At 39.1% G+C, this 14,674-nt stretch overlaps 1 protein-coding gene across 1 annotated transcript in view; it reads left to right on the top strand.

Moving 5' to 3' along the window:
• The window catches only part of LOC117306750 (mitogen-activated protein kinase 14B-like), an 80,830-nt gene that overhangs the window by 20,809 nt on the left and 45,347 nt on the right, over positions 1 to 14,674 (top strand). Inside the window, exon 3 of the mRNA XM_033791233.1 lies at positions 6,669 to 6,839. Within this exon, the coding sequence (XP_033647124.1) occupies positions 6,669 to 6,839 (171 nt within the window). The remainder of the gene's footprint in view (positions 1 to 6,668; positions 6,840 to 14,674) is intronic.

Here is a 14,674-nt window from a genome sequence, read left to right on the forward strand (position 1 = left end):
CCTTCACTCCTCAGCACCGGTCTACCTCAACAATCTTCTCTCTATATATCATCATGAAAGCCGACTCCATAAACTGGACAACGCAACAAAACTTACTCCCACCATCTGTAAGAAAGTGGTTGGTCAGGGTGCCTTTGGTTATAGCGGCCCCAACCTATGGAACAAACTCCCTCCAGAAATCCGCCAGTCTGACTCGATCATGACATTAAAAAAACTGTTGAAGACCAATTTGTTCAGAGCCCTTTAATTTGTTTATTGTTAATTCTCTGTTTGTTCAACGCCTTGATCGAGTGTATAGGATATGTGCGCTTTATAAGAACTTTGTATTATTATTATTATTGGAGCATAATAAAAAACAAATTTCAACGGGCAGTTGCATGCCTGTGATGTACAGATTGAGGAAATATTAACTATATGAAATATTGATGTCTGTAGAAGAGACTAACTAACCAAAAGGGAAATGTATGTTGAAAACGTCTTGAACGAAGACCATTTGTTGTACCCAAAGCTTTTTCGCGCTCTACGGCTAAATATTGACTTGTCAACGCTAATACACTACACGAGGTGATGTACGTGTAATGTTTATGCACATTACTAATGGGGGATTTACGTAGTTCTTGGTGAGTCTGGAAAATCACTTCAATTTTTGCAAAGTAGTGTGGTCAAATTCAAACGACTTGTACATTTCCAAAAACCAGCGCTGTTTTAGTTTGGAGTCGCCATGCAAACCGTCATATAAATGGGCAAAGTGGTTTCTTTTGTTACTTGTAGTTTTTCCACTCCTTGTTCTCTTTTCAACTTTACGTATTGTATTGTGCCAGGACAATGATCTCAATAAGCATGATAAGACTCCACCCTGTGGAATGCTATTGTGTGAGATAATCTTCTCGTTTACCTCATCTATAACAGAGTCGTGATTATGCTGAAACTTTTCAATTCAATTCAATTCAAGAATACATTTATTTCCATACTCTCATAAAAGAATAACAGCAGTTACATGTATTACGGAGTAAAGCAAAACATTTCTTTAAGTAAGAGTAAACATGAATAAATAAATAGAGTACGGGGCCGTTTTGGTAAGCATAAGCTTGTAAAAAACAGCCAGACAGAAAAAAAAACGAGACAACCAGACAGACAAAAAAACCAAGACAACCAGACAGACAGACAGACAGACAGACAGACAGACAGACAGACAGACAGCCAAAAAGGACAGATGAACATAATACATGACACAACAAATTCGTAATAGAAGCGACAAGATGGCAGAACAGTTAAAGTTGAAAATAAATAAGACAAGTATTGAAGAGATGATGTGGTTCAATTACATAGGATGGGAAGCTAGGATACATAATGGGAGATAATGTCACGCTTGAAGGCAGACTTAAAAAGACTCATGGACCGCTTAGATCTAATGCGTTCATCTATGGCATTCCACACACGAGGACCAAAGAAGCGAATTGTGTTCATAGAGTAAGTGGTGCGAGTGAATGGAACATAAAGATTAGTGCAGGATCTAGTGGAGTAGCTGTGAGTTTGCTTAACAGACTTGAAGAAGGAAGAGATGACGTCTGGAAGAAGATTATTATTGAATTTAAACATAAATATCCCAGTATGGAGCTTATTAATATCAGTGGCAGTGAGAGTGTGCGATTGTGCGAAAAGAACTGCTGAATGTTCTCTGTAAGATGAGAAAGTACAGATGCGAATAGCCCTTTTTTGAGAAATAGCCACTTGAAGAGCGCAATCTGGTAGTATTCACACATGCCCAGACAATATTACAGTAATTTAGGTAAGGAAAGATAAGGGTATTGTAAAGAAGAACAAGCGAAGAGGCAGGCAGGAAAATGACGTATCTTGGAGATAATGCCAGAATTACGACAGACGACTTTATTGACAGAAGAGATATGCTCAGACCAAGATAGTTTTTGGTCAATAATGACCCCAAGAAATTTAGTTGAAGAAACTCTGGTTATTGCAATGTCGTCAATGATCACTGGAGGTAAATTAGAGAAGAAGATGAAATTGGTTTTGGCATGGTAATGGAAAGTTTGTTTGCCTTAAACTAAAGAGAGACCTGACATAATTCAGTGTTAAGTGTGTAAAATAAGGAGGAAAGTTGACGGTTAGAGTAGAAAATAGTTGTATCATCTGCAAACAATGTGAAAGAAAGAAAGGTTGGATGAGCAATAGAGATCATTAATGTACAGAAGAAATAGGAGCAGCCCAAGGATTGAGCCCTGAGGAACACCATGCTTAATATTTAAGCGAACAGAATCGCAGCCCTTTATAGAAGTAAACTGGTAGCAAGATAGTCGGAGAACCATTGCAGTGCGATTCCCCAGATGCCATAGTGTTCAAGTTTGGAAAGAAGAAAAGAGTGGTCAATAGTATCAAAGGCTTTAGAGAGGTCTGTGAAAACACAGACTGCGTGCATTTTATTATTTAATGCATGAGTAACATTGTCAACAAATTCAATAAGGGCCAAGACGGTAGAATAGAGATAGGTCTGTAATTATTAATGTTGCTCCTATCCCCGTTTTGAAGATGGGAATGATTTTCGCAACCTTTAGATTAAGAGGCACAGATCCACTCAGAAAGGAGAGGTTGAAGATGTGAGCGAGAGGTTCAGCAATAGAGGGAAGAACAGATTTCATAACAGTAGAACTAATACCATCAAAAGCGCAGCTAGTACCCTTTTTTATGTCTTTACCGATACGTAGGATTTCTTGTGCATTAGTGGGAGTTAAGAAAAGGGAGAAGTCATTAGGATTGTGCATGTAATCTGAGAAGTGCGCTCGAGAAGAGGGTATTGTTTTAGCAAGAGAAGAACCAATGTTAGTAAAGAAGTTGTTAAAAGAATTGGAGATATGAGGTTGTGACACAAAGTTGTCACCATCCATAGTGTAGCTATCTGGAAGCGAGGACTCTTTACTTTTACCCAGACTGCCATTTATCTTAAGGTTGCCCTTGTGATGATCAAGCTTATCTGCATAATATTGCTTCTTAGCTAAACGTATAGTGGCAGTGAGACGATTACGGTAGATCTTATAAAACTGCTTATTGTCCTCAGTGGGCTTGGGCAGATAACGCCTGTGAAGTCTGTTTTAAAATGGACATGAGTTCACTATAGACTGGGTGATCCATGGTTGATTTTTTGTCGATGCCCCAATAGTTTTGGTTACAAGAGGAAAATTGCTATTGAAGCGAGATGTGAAGATAGCAAGAAAAGAATCGTAAGCAGTGTTGACCGCTGAAGCTTTATAAACGTCATTCCAATCAACGCCATTGAGTTCGCACCTGAAAGTGTTCAGGGAGTTGCTATTTATGTTCCTAGAAAGGAAGGTTTTCTCAGGAAGCGCAGACTTTTGAAAACAAGAGGCAGTCATCGGGAAAAGAGGATAATGATCAGAGATATCAGAGTACAAAAGACCAGCTGTAATAGCAAGATCAGAGTTAGTAAGAATGTTGTCAATCATAGAGGCAGTGTGTGGGGTGATGCGGGTGGGTTTGGTAATCAGAGGGTGGAAACCATATGAATAAAACGTATTGACAAATTGGTCTGTGGGCGCTTGATCTTCACAATTGAGCAAATTAAGATTGAAGTCGCCCATTATGTAGCAAAGCTTCCCCTCCTCATTAATCCTTTCAAGGCATGAATCAAAACATCTGTTAAAGTCATCAAGTGGAGTACCAGGAGCCCTGTAGAGTCTCCCAACGATTAAGTTACAAGCATTGTCTCGCTGAATTTCAATGAAAATTAATTCAAGTAATTCATCTTGGCTAAGGCATGAGATCGTTCCGAATAGAGAAATTCAGCGAGTTGCTTAAAAACATGGCTACCCCTCCGCCGGGTCTTGAAGACCGCGATGAGTGAATAAGTTGGTAATTTTTCATATGTACATACGACGGAGGGGCTTCTTTAAACCTTGTTTCAGTAAAACCGTAAATTGTAAAGGAATGGTCCAAGGTGGCTAAGAAATCTTGAATTTCAAAGAAATGTCTACAGAGGCTCCTTGAGTTCATGTAATAAATGGAAAAATCGCCATGAGAAGAATCAATATTGTTGAATTGTTGAATTGCTGGGAGTCAAAATAATCACAAGAATTGCTTTTGAATGTCGACCTCTGAAATGATTGGCACACGTAGCTTTTTGCTGGTTTGAAATTTAGCAAACGAGGCGGGAGGAATAGTGGTAAAAGTTACCAGAGCATGGAGGAATAAATTAGAGACCAGAGTATTTGCTCTCGCCGTTAAAATGGCGTTCTCAAAATTACTCAGTTGTTGAAACAAGCTCTCTGATGTATGATTAGAAGATTTCAATACACGGTATTCATGTGTTAAATCATATGCAAATGTAGTGAGATCATTAATGCCGGCTGCTAGGCGTACAACCACAATGTCCTTAGCACCGTATGAACTGAGTCTACAAATGGTAGGTCCTACCAAGTTATAAATTTTGGCACCACGTGAAGTAACATTGTCGATTGTAAAATGAAATGCTCTATCTTTTAGGCTTAGAATATTTAGAAAACTTATTGCCTCTAGAATCAGCAACAAACAAAAATCTTATCATAGTACTGTTAATGTTCAATGTCAGGATCACCAGTTTTTGTGGTAAGAGTTAAATAATTTTATAACTTTACCAACAGTTTAAATTAGATTGACCTGCAACTTCCTAGGCGTTAAATTATGGGAAAATGCCTGCAACTGCCTAGGCGGGGTAATTACTAGTTAATAATAATTAATATCTATTACTTACAACTTTAACCAATGAGCAGGTTCTTCCCTGTGAGGGGCAAACACCACCAAGCCAAGTCCAAACCTGCTACATTGGTTAAAGAAAATAGCAGCGAAGAAAACTGTCTTAATGAACGAGACCTTCTCTGACCAGAGCTGACGGTGAAGTGGACGAGCATTTGCTATGCGCCCCTCGTTGTCGTTACACCTCAGCAGTTTTCAAAAGAAGAAAAGAACAGAAGCGTGCGTCTTTGGTGCACAAAGAAAGCTTTAAGGAATTCACTACACATGCACTTCAAAATGCACCGGAAAAGTATCATTTTATTTGTTTCAAGCTATATATGGAAGGAAGGAACTTCTATAAAAGTAGTTTGAGAATAATATGTTTTCTAGATAAACTCATTCACTATCTTTTATAAAAACTTGTCTTACACATTTTTAACACAGTAATGTTTACCAGAATGTTCAATAACATTAAGTTAACTTCTTGAATTCAAATGACGTACTCCTATGTTGCTTTTGACAATTTTTGCTATTTTGATCATTTATTACAAACCTTGAAAACAGCAAGGTGCAATATTTTTTTTACACCAGGCTTTTACTCCCGAAAACTGAACACCTAGAGTTTGTTCACAAACTCTCAATGTCTAGTTAATTTTTGTATTTGAAAGTACATCAGTTGGTGACCTCACCATAGAAAATATTGAATGTTCCTTGTGCTTTACTTGTACTACTTTTGAATTAAATATAAATATAACCACAGGTTTCACTGCAGGAGACTCTACTAATGACCACCGCAAGATGAAGACTAACTGAACTATCTTTAACATTTAATGAAAAATATTTCTTTTTGCAAAGTGACATTTGAGGTTGTATGATGTCCATATTTCAAAGAAGATGCCACATCATAATTTCATTGCTGTGGGAACCGCAAATGGGCAAATACCCAAATTTTAAACTGTTGCCATACCATTAAAGAGATAAGTCCACAAAACAACATTTGGTCCAGATATAGATTGGAATTGTATTTAAAAACTATTAAAGTTGGTGGGTAACTGTTGCTAAGATCAAATGTCACTAAGAATTGTCGTGTTAATGTTTATGATATTTTCTGTCAAGAACCAACTTTGGAGCATCGTCAACATCTTACTAAGTGAGTGAGAGCTCTTTCCTTGCTTGGGGGTAACATCATGTCTATGTATATTTGATAAATTTAATGCAAAATCAAGCTTTTCTGATTATCAAATACAAGTACCAGTGGGTTTTGGAAATGTAAATAAAACTTTTCTGCAGATTAAAATTATAGTGTTTTTAGCAGGCATCTTGAAGCAAGATTTGATTTATTTGGTGGAAAGTTACCCCAGGTACAAGTTTATAGCTTTGTATGATATTTTAAAGGCATTCAAAAAGATGTTTCTTTTATTTATTTGGAGGTGTCAAACAAACATGGTTTCGGACGTACACAAAATGTTTTACAATACACAAATGTCTCACAACAGCAATAATATTAAAAAGATGGAGTACAAATATTCATACAATTTAAACAAAGTTATAGCAACAGCAAATGTCCCAGATTGGCAATATTTTTTAAAAAGATTGGTAAAAAATTACGTCTTCTATTTCTTATCCCTTCCCATGGTTTTACAAAAACTTTGTAGCATCTTTCCTCAACTCTGATATGAATGAGTTGATGATTGTCTTTCTCTTACTTTGGCATGGGCGTTCGTGATTTCTTGTTACATTATCTATTATTTCGTCCATAGTTAAACTTGTTTTTTAATATCTTTTTATGAGAAGAAGCAGAAGCAGCCTGGGTGTCTTGGCATTTCTTGTTCCGCATTGTGTGGAAGAATTGTTTAATTTAAAGATAACCTTGACAATTTTAGTTTAAAAACCCATAATGTTTTTATACTATTGATTTCCTTATACAGATCATCAGTCTACTTGATGTCTTTTGTAGAGGAGATACCTTAGCAACCTTTCGGGATGTGTACATGGTGACGCATTTGATGGGTGCAGACCTAAATAGCATCACAAAAACGCAAAAACTCTCTGATGAGCATGTCCAATTCCTTGTATATCAAATACTTCGTGGGCTCAAGGTGAGTTTCATACAGTGAACAGTTGTACTGTAGGCTAGTGCTGTTAATCTTTATTTTTGTAATACTAGTGGCTTCTTAAAGCGTTTATATCAGTCACTCAGTGATGCTCGTGCTCCGACATTGAGTATATTCCTGCAAGGTAATGTGGAGCTATGTTTTTGAAGTATGAGACCTTTACTATTCCTTTACATATCACCATGTAATGGTTTAACAAAGTGCTGTGGTGCAGTATGCAGCAAATCAAAGCAGGAACACCAGGGCAAACCCCCTCTCTTTGCGTTGTATTGTTTATCCAGGACTCCAATCCACACTCTGCTTAACAGCCACATCAAATGTTATTCCTAAATTGCAGACAAAGTCAGTAGGGTCAATCCATACATGCAAAAATATCTTTGGCAGCTTGTTATCGTTTTGACATGTTTGAGGAGCACCAAGCACAATGACCTCAGTTTTATTTTCATTAAGCTTTAACTTGTTATTTACATGGCATCCAGTTTTGAACATCAGTAATACACAGCTGCAGTTTCTAGATGGCAACTTGAGGTATTCTAGGATCAAAAGAACAAAACAGCTGGGCAATTCCAGCGGGACTGACATTACATTTTTTACTAATTTTGAATATCTTATCAGCTATCATGTTTAAACAATGACAGCCATCTTAACCATGTTTGGCATGGGGGATACTAGGATCTGAATACACAACACAGAATTGAAACCTTGAAATTTCATATTCAGCTTTTCTGACTGGGGGGGGGGGTCATTTACTGCCATGACTGACATTACAAAAAGCGATGCGACCAAAACATGTTTAATATGTTTTTAAAATTTCTCTTCAAGTTAAAAGTGCTACAGATCAAATCCATATGAACATTATATCTTATAAGGTTACCAACACTTGTAGTTAGATGGAAAAAACTCGTTCATCCTTGCTGCTAGTCACAATACATCGCCCCGATGTGATACATTACTCAAATAACAATCCAAAATACATAGTTTTGGGGTAAGCCTGCCGAGCGATTTTGCACGACTTTTTAATCAATTTCCGCTCAAAAAAAACCTATTATCCACAAAACACTTCCAAAACACTTAACTGCTCCAGAACTGCCAAAAACTCAAACAGACTGTTTACTTTTTTCTATATCGCTTTTTCTGATACAGATGACAACTACGGTCCGGGATTAAAAAAACAGAGTTCAAACTTGAAAAGCGCAAAACTCTGGAATACCCTCGGCCATGGCTTAATAAGCCACCTGGAAACAATGGCCTTTTGAATGGTTTACTTAAAATAGATAACATTAAACAAAAGACGTGCTGTTTGTCTGCAGTGCAAGACTAGAATGAAGTTACATGCCCTTCATGCACTATTGCCTCTACACATATTCAAATATACCCGCCGCCCGGCGGGCCAATACGTTACATAACCACGACATTGTGTTCCCACATGTCAAACATATAAACAATGTATACATGTACCTGCTATACTGCGTAACGCAGGTAAAAACATTTCTTAAATCTTTTGACAATTATGCAAATTCGTGACTAACATTACCGTGACTGACATTATGCATTCATAACATCTGCTGTAATGACAGTAACATCAGTTTAACAAATAACAAAACAAATTCTGTCAACAAGAGACGTATCAATTTACTGTTTAATGATGTATTAAAACTTCAATTTCCAGATGTTTTAAAGTTGAAACATGCATTAAATGTGATAAAGTGTATTATAAAATACATGCAAAATATTATTTAAAAGTTAAACAAAATTAAGCTGGAAATTGGGATAAAGCTTTAAAGGAACATTACAGAATTGGTTTTTGCTAACAAAACAGTTTCTGGCAGTGTAAGCACTTTTGTAATCCACCATTTACATAAACTGACAAACCTGTAGAAGTTTGAGATCGATCGGCCATCTGGATCATGAGAGAATAGTGAAAATACGATAAAATTTTTGCATTGCATCAATGCCAACATAAAAATGAATAAAACGCTCACTGAGCGATAAACTCCAAACGCGAAGTTAGATTATTTATTTCTCATCAAATATGACATTTCAGACAGAAATATTTCAAGGTATGTTTTCAACTATCATCATCATTACACCGTGTAAGTTTCATGTAAATCTTCTTGATTTTTGTTTCTTACCAATTCTGTAACGTTCCTTTAATAGAAAAAAATGTATACATGTAAGAAGAGATTAGTGCTCCCTTTTTTAGTAAAATAAACTCTGTCAGTATAATAACAGTTGTGTTTGTGTAGCTTTTCACATGCATGCACAAATTGAGAAAAAATAGACTGGAAAGTTAAACTGCTATATCAAAATGTTCAAGCATTGGGATATATTTAACATGACTGCTAAAAAACACATGCCTACTAGATTGCAATCAAAACATTTACATGGTCTGCCATCCTTGCCAGTAAGCAATATTCTGTAAGATTCTGTTTATTTTGTTTGTTCAGGTTACAATACACAATGTGGTATCTACAGCACTTAAGAAAATTGTGTAGTTTACGAGCCAATCTTTAAAATGTACTTAGATCAAAATAGATACCATATGAAAGTTCACAAAACAATTGAACACTAACATTGTCAGAGGGTGGTCAGGTTCCAAGGTATTGGCTACATTGTTACCGATGGTGGTCAGGTTCCAAGGTATTGGCTACGTTGTTACCGATGGTGGTCAGGTTCCAAGGTATTGGCTACATTGTTACCGATGGTGGTCAGGTTCCAAGGTATTGGCTACATTGTTACCGATGGTGGTCAGGTTCCAAGGTATTGGCTGCATTGTTACCGATGGTGGTCAGGTTCCAAGGTATTGGCTACATTGTTACCGATGGTGGTCAGGTTCCAAGGTATTGGCTGCATTGTTACCGATGGTGGTCAGGTTCCAAGGTAGTGGCTACACTGTTACCGATGGTGGTCAGGTTCCAAGGTATTGGCTACATTGTTACCGATGGTGGTCAGGTTCCAAGGTATTGGCTGCATTGTTACCGATGGTGGTCAGGTTCCAAGGTATTGGCTACATTGTTACCGATGGTGGTCAGGTTCCAAGGTATTGGCTGCATTGTTACCGATGGTGGTCAGGTTCCATGGTATTGGCTACATTGTTACCGATGGTGGTCAGGTTCCAAGGTATTGGCTACATTGTTACCGATGGTGGTCAGGTTCCAAGGTATTGGCTACATTGTTACCGATGGTGGTCAGGTTCCAAGGTATTGGCTACATTGTTACCGATGGTGGTCAGGTTCCAAGGTATTGGCTACATTGTTACCGATGGTGGTCAGGTTCCAAGGTATTGGCTACATTGTTACCGATGGTGGTCAGGTTCCAAGGTATTGGCTACATTGTTACCGATGGTGGTCAGGTTCCAAGGTATTGGCTACATTGTTACCGATGGTGGTCAGGTTCCAAGGTATTGGCTACATTGTTATCGATGGTGGTCAGGTTCCATGGTATTGGCTACATTGTTACAGATGGTGGTCAGGTTCCATGGTATTGGCTGCATTGTTACCGATGGTGGTCAGGTTCCAAGGTATTGGCTACATTGTTACCGATGGTGTTCAGGTTCCAAGGTATTGGCTACATTGTTACCGATGGTGGTCAGGTTCCATGGTATTGGCTACATTAATACCGATGGTGGTCAGGTTCCAAGGTGTTGGCTACATTGTTACCGATGGTGGTCAGGTTCCATGGTATTGGCTACTTTGTTACCGATGGTGGTCAGGTTCCAAGGTATTGGCTACATTGTTACCGATGGTGGTCAGGTTCCATGGTATTGGCTACATTGTTACCGATGGTGGTCAGGTTCCAAGGTATTGGCTACATTGTTACCGATGGTGGTCAGGTTCCATGGTGTTGGCTACATTGTTACCGATGGTGGTCAGGTTCCATGGTATTGGCTACATTGTTACCGATGGTGGTCAGGTTCCAAGGTATTGGCTACATTGTTACCGATGGTGGTCAGGTTCCAAGGTATTGGCTACATTGTTACCGATGGTGGTCAGGTTCCATGGTATTGGCTACATTGTTACCGATGGTGGTCAGGTTCCAAGGTATTGGCTACCTTGTTACCGATGGTGGTCAGGTTCCAAGGTATTGGCTACATTGTTACCGATGGTGGTCAGGTTCCATGGTATTGGCTACATTGTTACCGATGGTGGTCAGGTTCCATGGTATTGGCTACATTGTTACCGATGGTGGTCAGGTGCCAAGGTATTGGCTGCATTGTTACCGATGGTGGTCAGGTTCCAAGGTATTGGCTGCATTGTTACCGATGGTGGTCAGGTTCCAAGGTATTGGCCACATTGTTACCGATGGTGGTCAGGTTCCAAGGTATTGGCCACATTGTTACCGATGGTGGTCAGGTTCCAAGGTATTGGCCACATTGTTACCGATGGTGGTCAGGTTCCAAGGTATTGGCTACATTGTTACTGATGGTGGTCAGGTTCCAAGGTATTGGCTACATTGTTACCGATGGTGGTCAGGTTCCAAGGTATTGGCTACATTGTTACCGATGGTGGTCAGGTTCCAAGGTATTGGCTACATTGTTACCGATGGTGGTCAGGTTCCAAGGTATTGGCTACATTGTTACCGATGGTGGTCAGGTTCCAAGGTATTGGCTACATTGTTACCGATGGTGGTCAGGTTCCAAGGTATTGGCTACATTGTTACCGATGGTGGTCAGGTTCCAAGGTATTGGCTACATTGTTACCGATGGTGGTCAGGTTCCAAGGTATTGGCTACATTGTTACCGATGGTGGTCAGGTTCCAAGGTATTGGCTACATTGTTACCGATGGTGGTCAGGTTCCAAGGTATTGGCTACATTGTTACCGATGGTGGTCAGGTTCCAAGGTATTGGCTACATTGTTACCGATGGTGGTCAGGTTCCAAGGTATTGGCTACATTGTTACCGATGGTGGTCAGGTTCCAAGGTATTGGCTACATTGTTACCGATGGTGGTCAGGTTCCAAGGTATTGGCTACATTGTTAACGATGGTGGTCAGGTTCCAAGGTATTGGCCACATTGTTACCGATGGTGGTCAGGTTCCAAGGTATTGGCTACATTGTTACCAGGCCTTGAACATGGCTCTTAAAGGGGTACAGCAATTTTCCTCAATGTAAAGGGCACACTGCGAGGAAAATGTAAATTTTGTACTGAAACTTTAGAGAAGGGTACCAACGCAAAAGCACAGCGTGCATCATGGCAATTGCCAGCGTTCGACCTTAATGCTGGTCCGCTGGCCAAATGCCAGTAGAAATCGCGGCGGACCAGCTGAAACACCTTGCCAACTGGTCCGGCTGACCAGTCAAAAATATCGGCAGCGGTACCACAGAACTATGACTATTTTTTAAAACTATTTTCAGACTCAAATAAAACGTAAAAACATTCACTCAAGGTTTGGATAAAACGTAAAACAATCACTCGAAGTGCCGCTGAACGCTAGCAAATTTTCGACGATCACGCTTACAGAGCGCAAAATCCCATCATGCAACGCAAAGGCTTGTAGTCTTCGTATTAGTTCACGTGTGGCAATAAGTGTAAGAAACATTGAACGCTAGAGGGCATTTCAGAATATTCGATAGCGTGAGAATAGACGCCCTCTATTGGTGAAAGTACGCGATAGCTTACAAAACTAGCTTCAATCGCCTTGACAAAAGACCACAAAGCAAAACACATTCTGTCAGCAGCAGCATGGTCGTCAACGGAGCAGATTTCCGTGTGGGAATAAGTGTCTAGCGTGTTTAAGAAAAACGAGACGGTGAGGCTTCATTCAACAGTAATTACCAAGTTAGGATACTCTGGATGAGCAAAACGAAGTATTTAATTGTGTTTAGTAAGGTTCTTCCGTTCTGATTTTGTTTAATTTTGTTGTTATTTGGGTTTTTTTTATTTTTTATTGCGGGGCGATTGGTGAGCGATCTAGTTTATTGCTCCATGGTTTTATTGGTCACATAATGCGCGGTTGTTATGGGTTTTTTGCAGGTTGATTTCAAGGAAGACTTGGGTTCTAGAATGCAATCATGTGTTAAACAAAGGCGCGGTTGTTTTTGCTGCTTTTAAAAACGTTTTTAAATGAAAATTTTGTTCACAAAACAGACGCTGGCACCGACCATTCCACACACATAATTGAAAAAAATACCGTAAAACTCATAGGCTTCTTCATGGATGTTGCAACTACTTTGATGTCTACTTTATGTTGGGGGTTTACTTTTTCTGGACGAAAGTGGGAAGATTTTGGGAACTTTTTGTAGATGTATTATGTTTATGAATACTTATTAAAACTACAATAATAGGCAATGTTTATACATGATAAAATAACTTGAGCACATAACCCTCCTTACCGTAGATTTAAAGGCAATACATAAAAATACTTTAAAGTGTTTTTGTTTGTTTAGTAAAACACTAATTTTTTTTCATAACAAAGTTCTTCTTACTAGAAATACTTTGATGTCGAGTGCTTACAATAAACCGTGGACTAAAAAAACTACCTAAATAAAGATCATATTAAATTTTCCAATTTGCTCTGACAAATAATTTGACCTGTTTTTAAATGAATTTTAATAATATTATTGTTATTACATTTTTAAAGAAAAAATACTCTCAAAATTAATGAGCCCCCTTTCGAACACAATAACATGTTGACGTTGCAATTCATGTTGAGTTTTGAAATAGCGATGATTGGAAATCGAGCAGTTGGTATACAACAGTATACTATTAGTTTAGGAAAAAAATAAAAATTGACGGACCAGTAAAAAACCTGGCGGACCAGTGAAAAATCAAGCCAACTGGTCCTGCTGGCCAGTTTAAAAAAAGTTAAGGGCAACCCCTGAATTGCTGTGGGTGGAGTGGGTATTTTGAGACCTGTGTTGTGAAATCTTGACATAATTTAAGGTTGAACCAACCAACACCACTGTGTAATCTCCACCCTGGTGGAGTAGCAAATTAGTTGTTAGGGAAGACACCAAAAACATTTTAATCGGCATCCCGCGTCGCCCCGCGGCGCTCCCGCAAAGCACCGCGGTGAGTTTTGTCACTCGGCTTTTCTGCGACGCACTGTTGCCCCCAGATCTCATTAGTGAAATCCTGTGTGGCTTGTATCATGAATACGGTACAGCCCTTTAGTTGCCATCGAGGCACTGAGGGACCGAAACGAGCGAGACCGGCAACGTGTGCCCCTACTCGCTACACGTGAGGGAAGCTCGCTTGTTTGTCAATCAAACGAGGGCGCCTCTCGGGACGAGGGATCTCGCGTTCAGTTGTTAAGCAGCTATACGAGACAAACAAGCGAGGACCCGCGAAACTATCGAGTACCCACGAAACGAAAAAAGCGCTGCACAATGCAAGGACAATGTCAGGGATCGTCTTCTTGAAAGTTATTACAAATGCAGTAAACACAAGAAGTGTCAGTGTTGACCAATAATGAGAGCAGAGGCATATAAAGCAAAACATTGAAGCCTTGTTATACTTTGTAACAAGTTACAACAAAGTGTAGCAATTTTATAATGTAGTTACAATTGCAGCACATCTAAGGGGAAGTTGTCACTTAATGTGAGGCTAGGAGTGGCTCCAGGCTCCAAACTTCCTGTCTGTTGTTGCAGTTTGAGACTTCCAATATTGTTTGTTAAAATAGTAAGAATTTCCGACGAATTTCTGATGTTTTAATAATAATCGCTGTTAAGGGACGTTAAATACAACCTTTTTGTCTGTACTCCTTGCCTTTTGGGGACTTTTGAGTATTTGGGATCATGTTTTTAAGGAGAAGACGTCAGTTCGAACTGAATGTTTTCAATAAAACTGCTTTTGTGGGACGATAAGCAGTTGGCTTTAATT

The sequence above is a fragment of the Asterias rubens genome, chromosome 2 (assembly GCF_902459465.1).
Source record: "Asterias rubens chromosome 2, eAstRub1.3, whole genome shotgun sequence".
NCBI lineage: Eukaryota > Metazoa > Echinodermata > Asteroidea > Forcipulatida > Asteriidae > Asterias > Asterias rubens.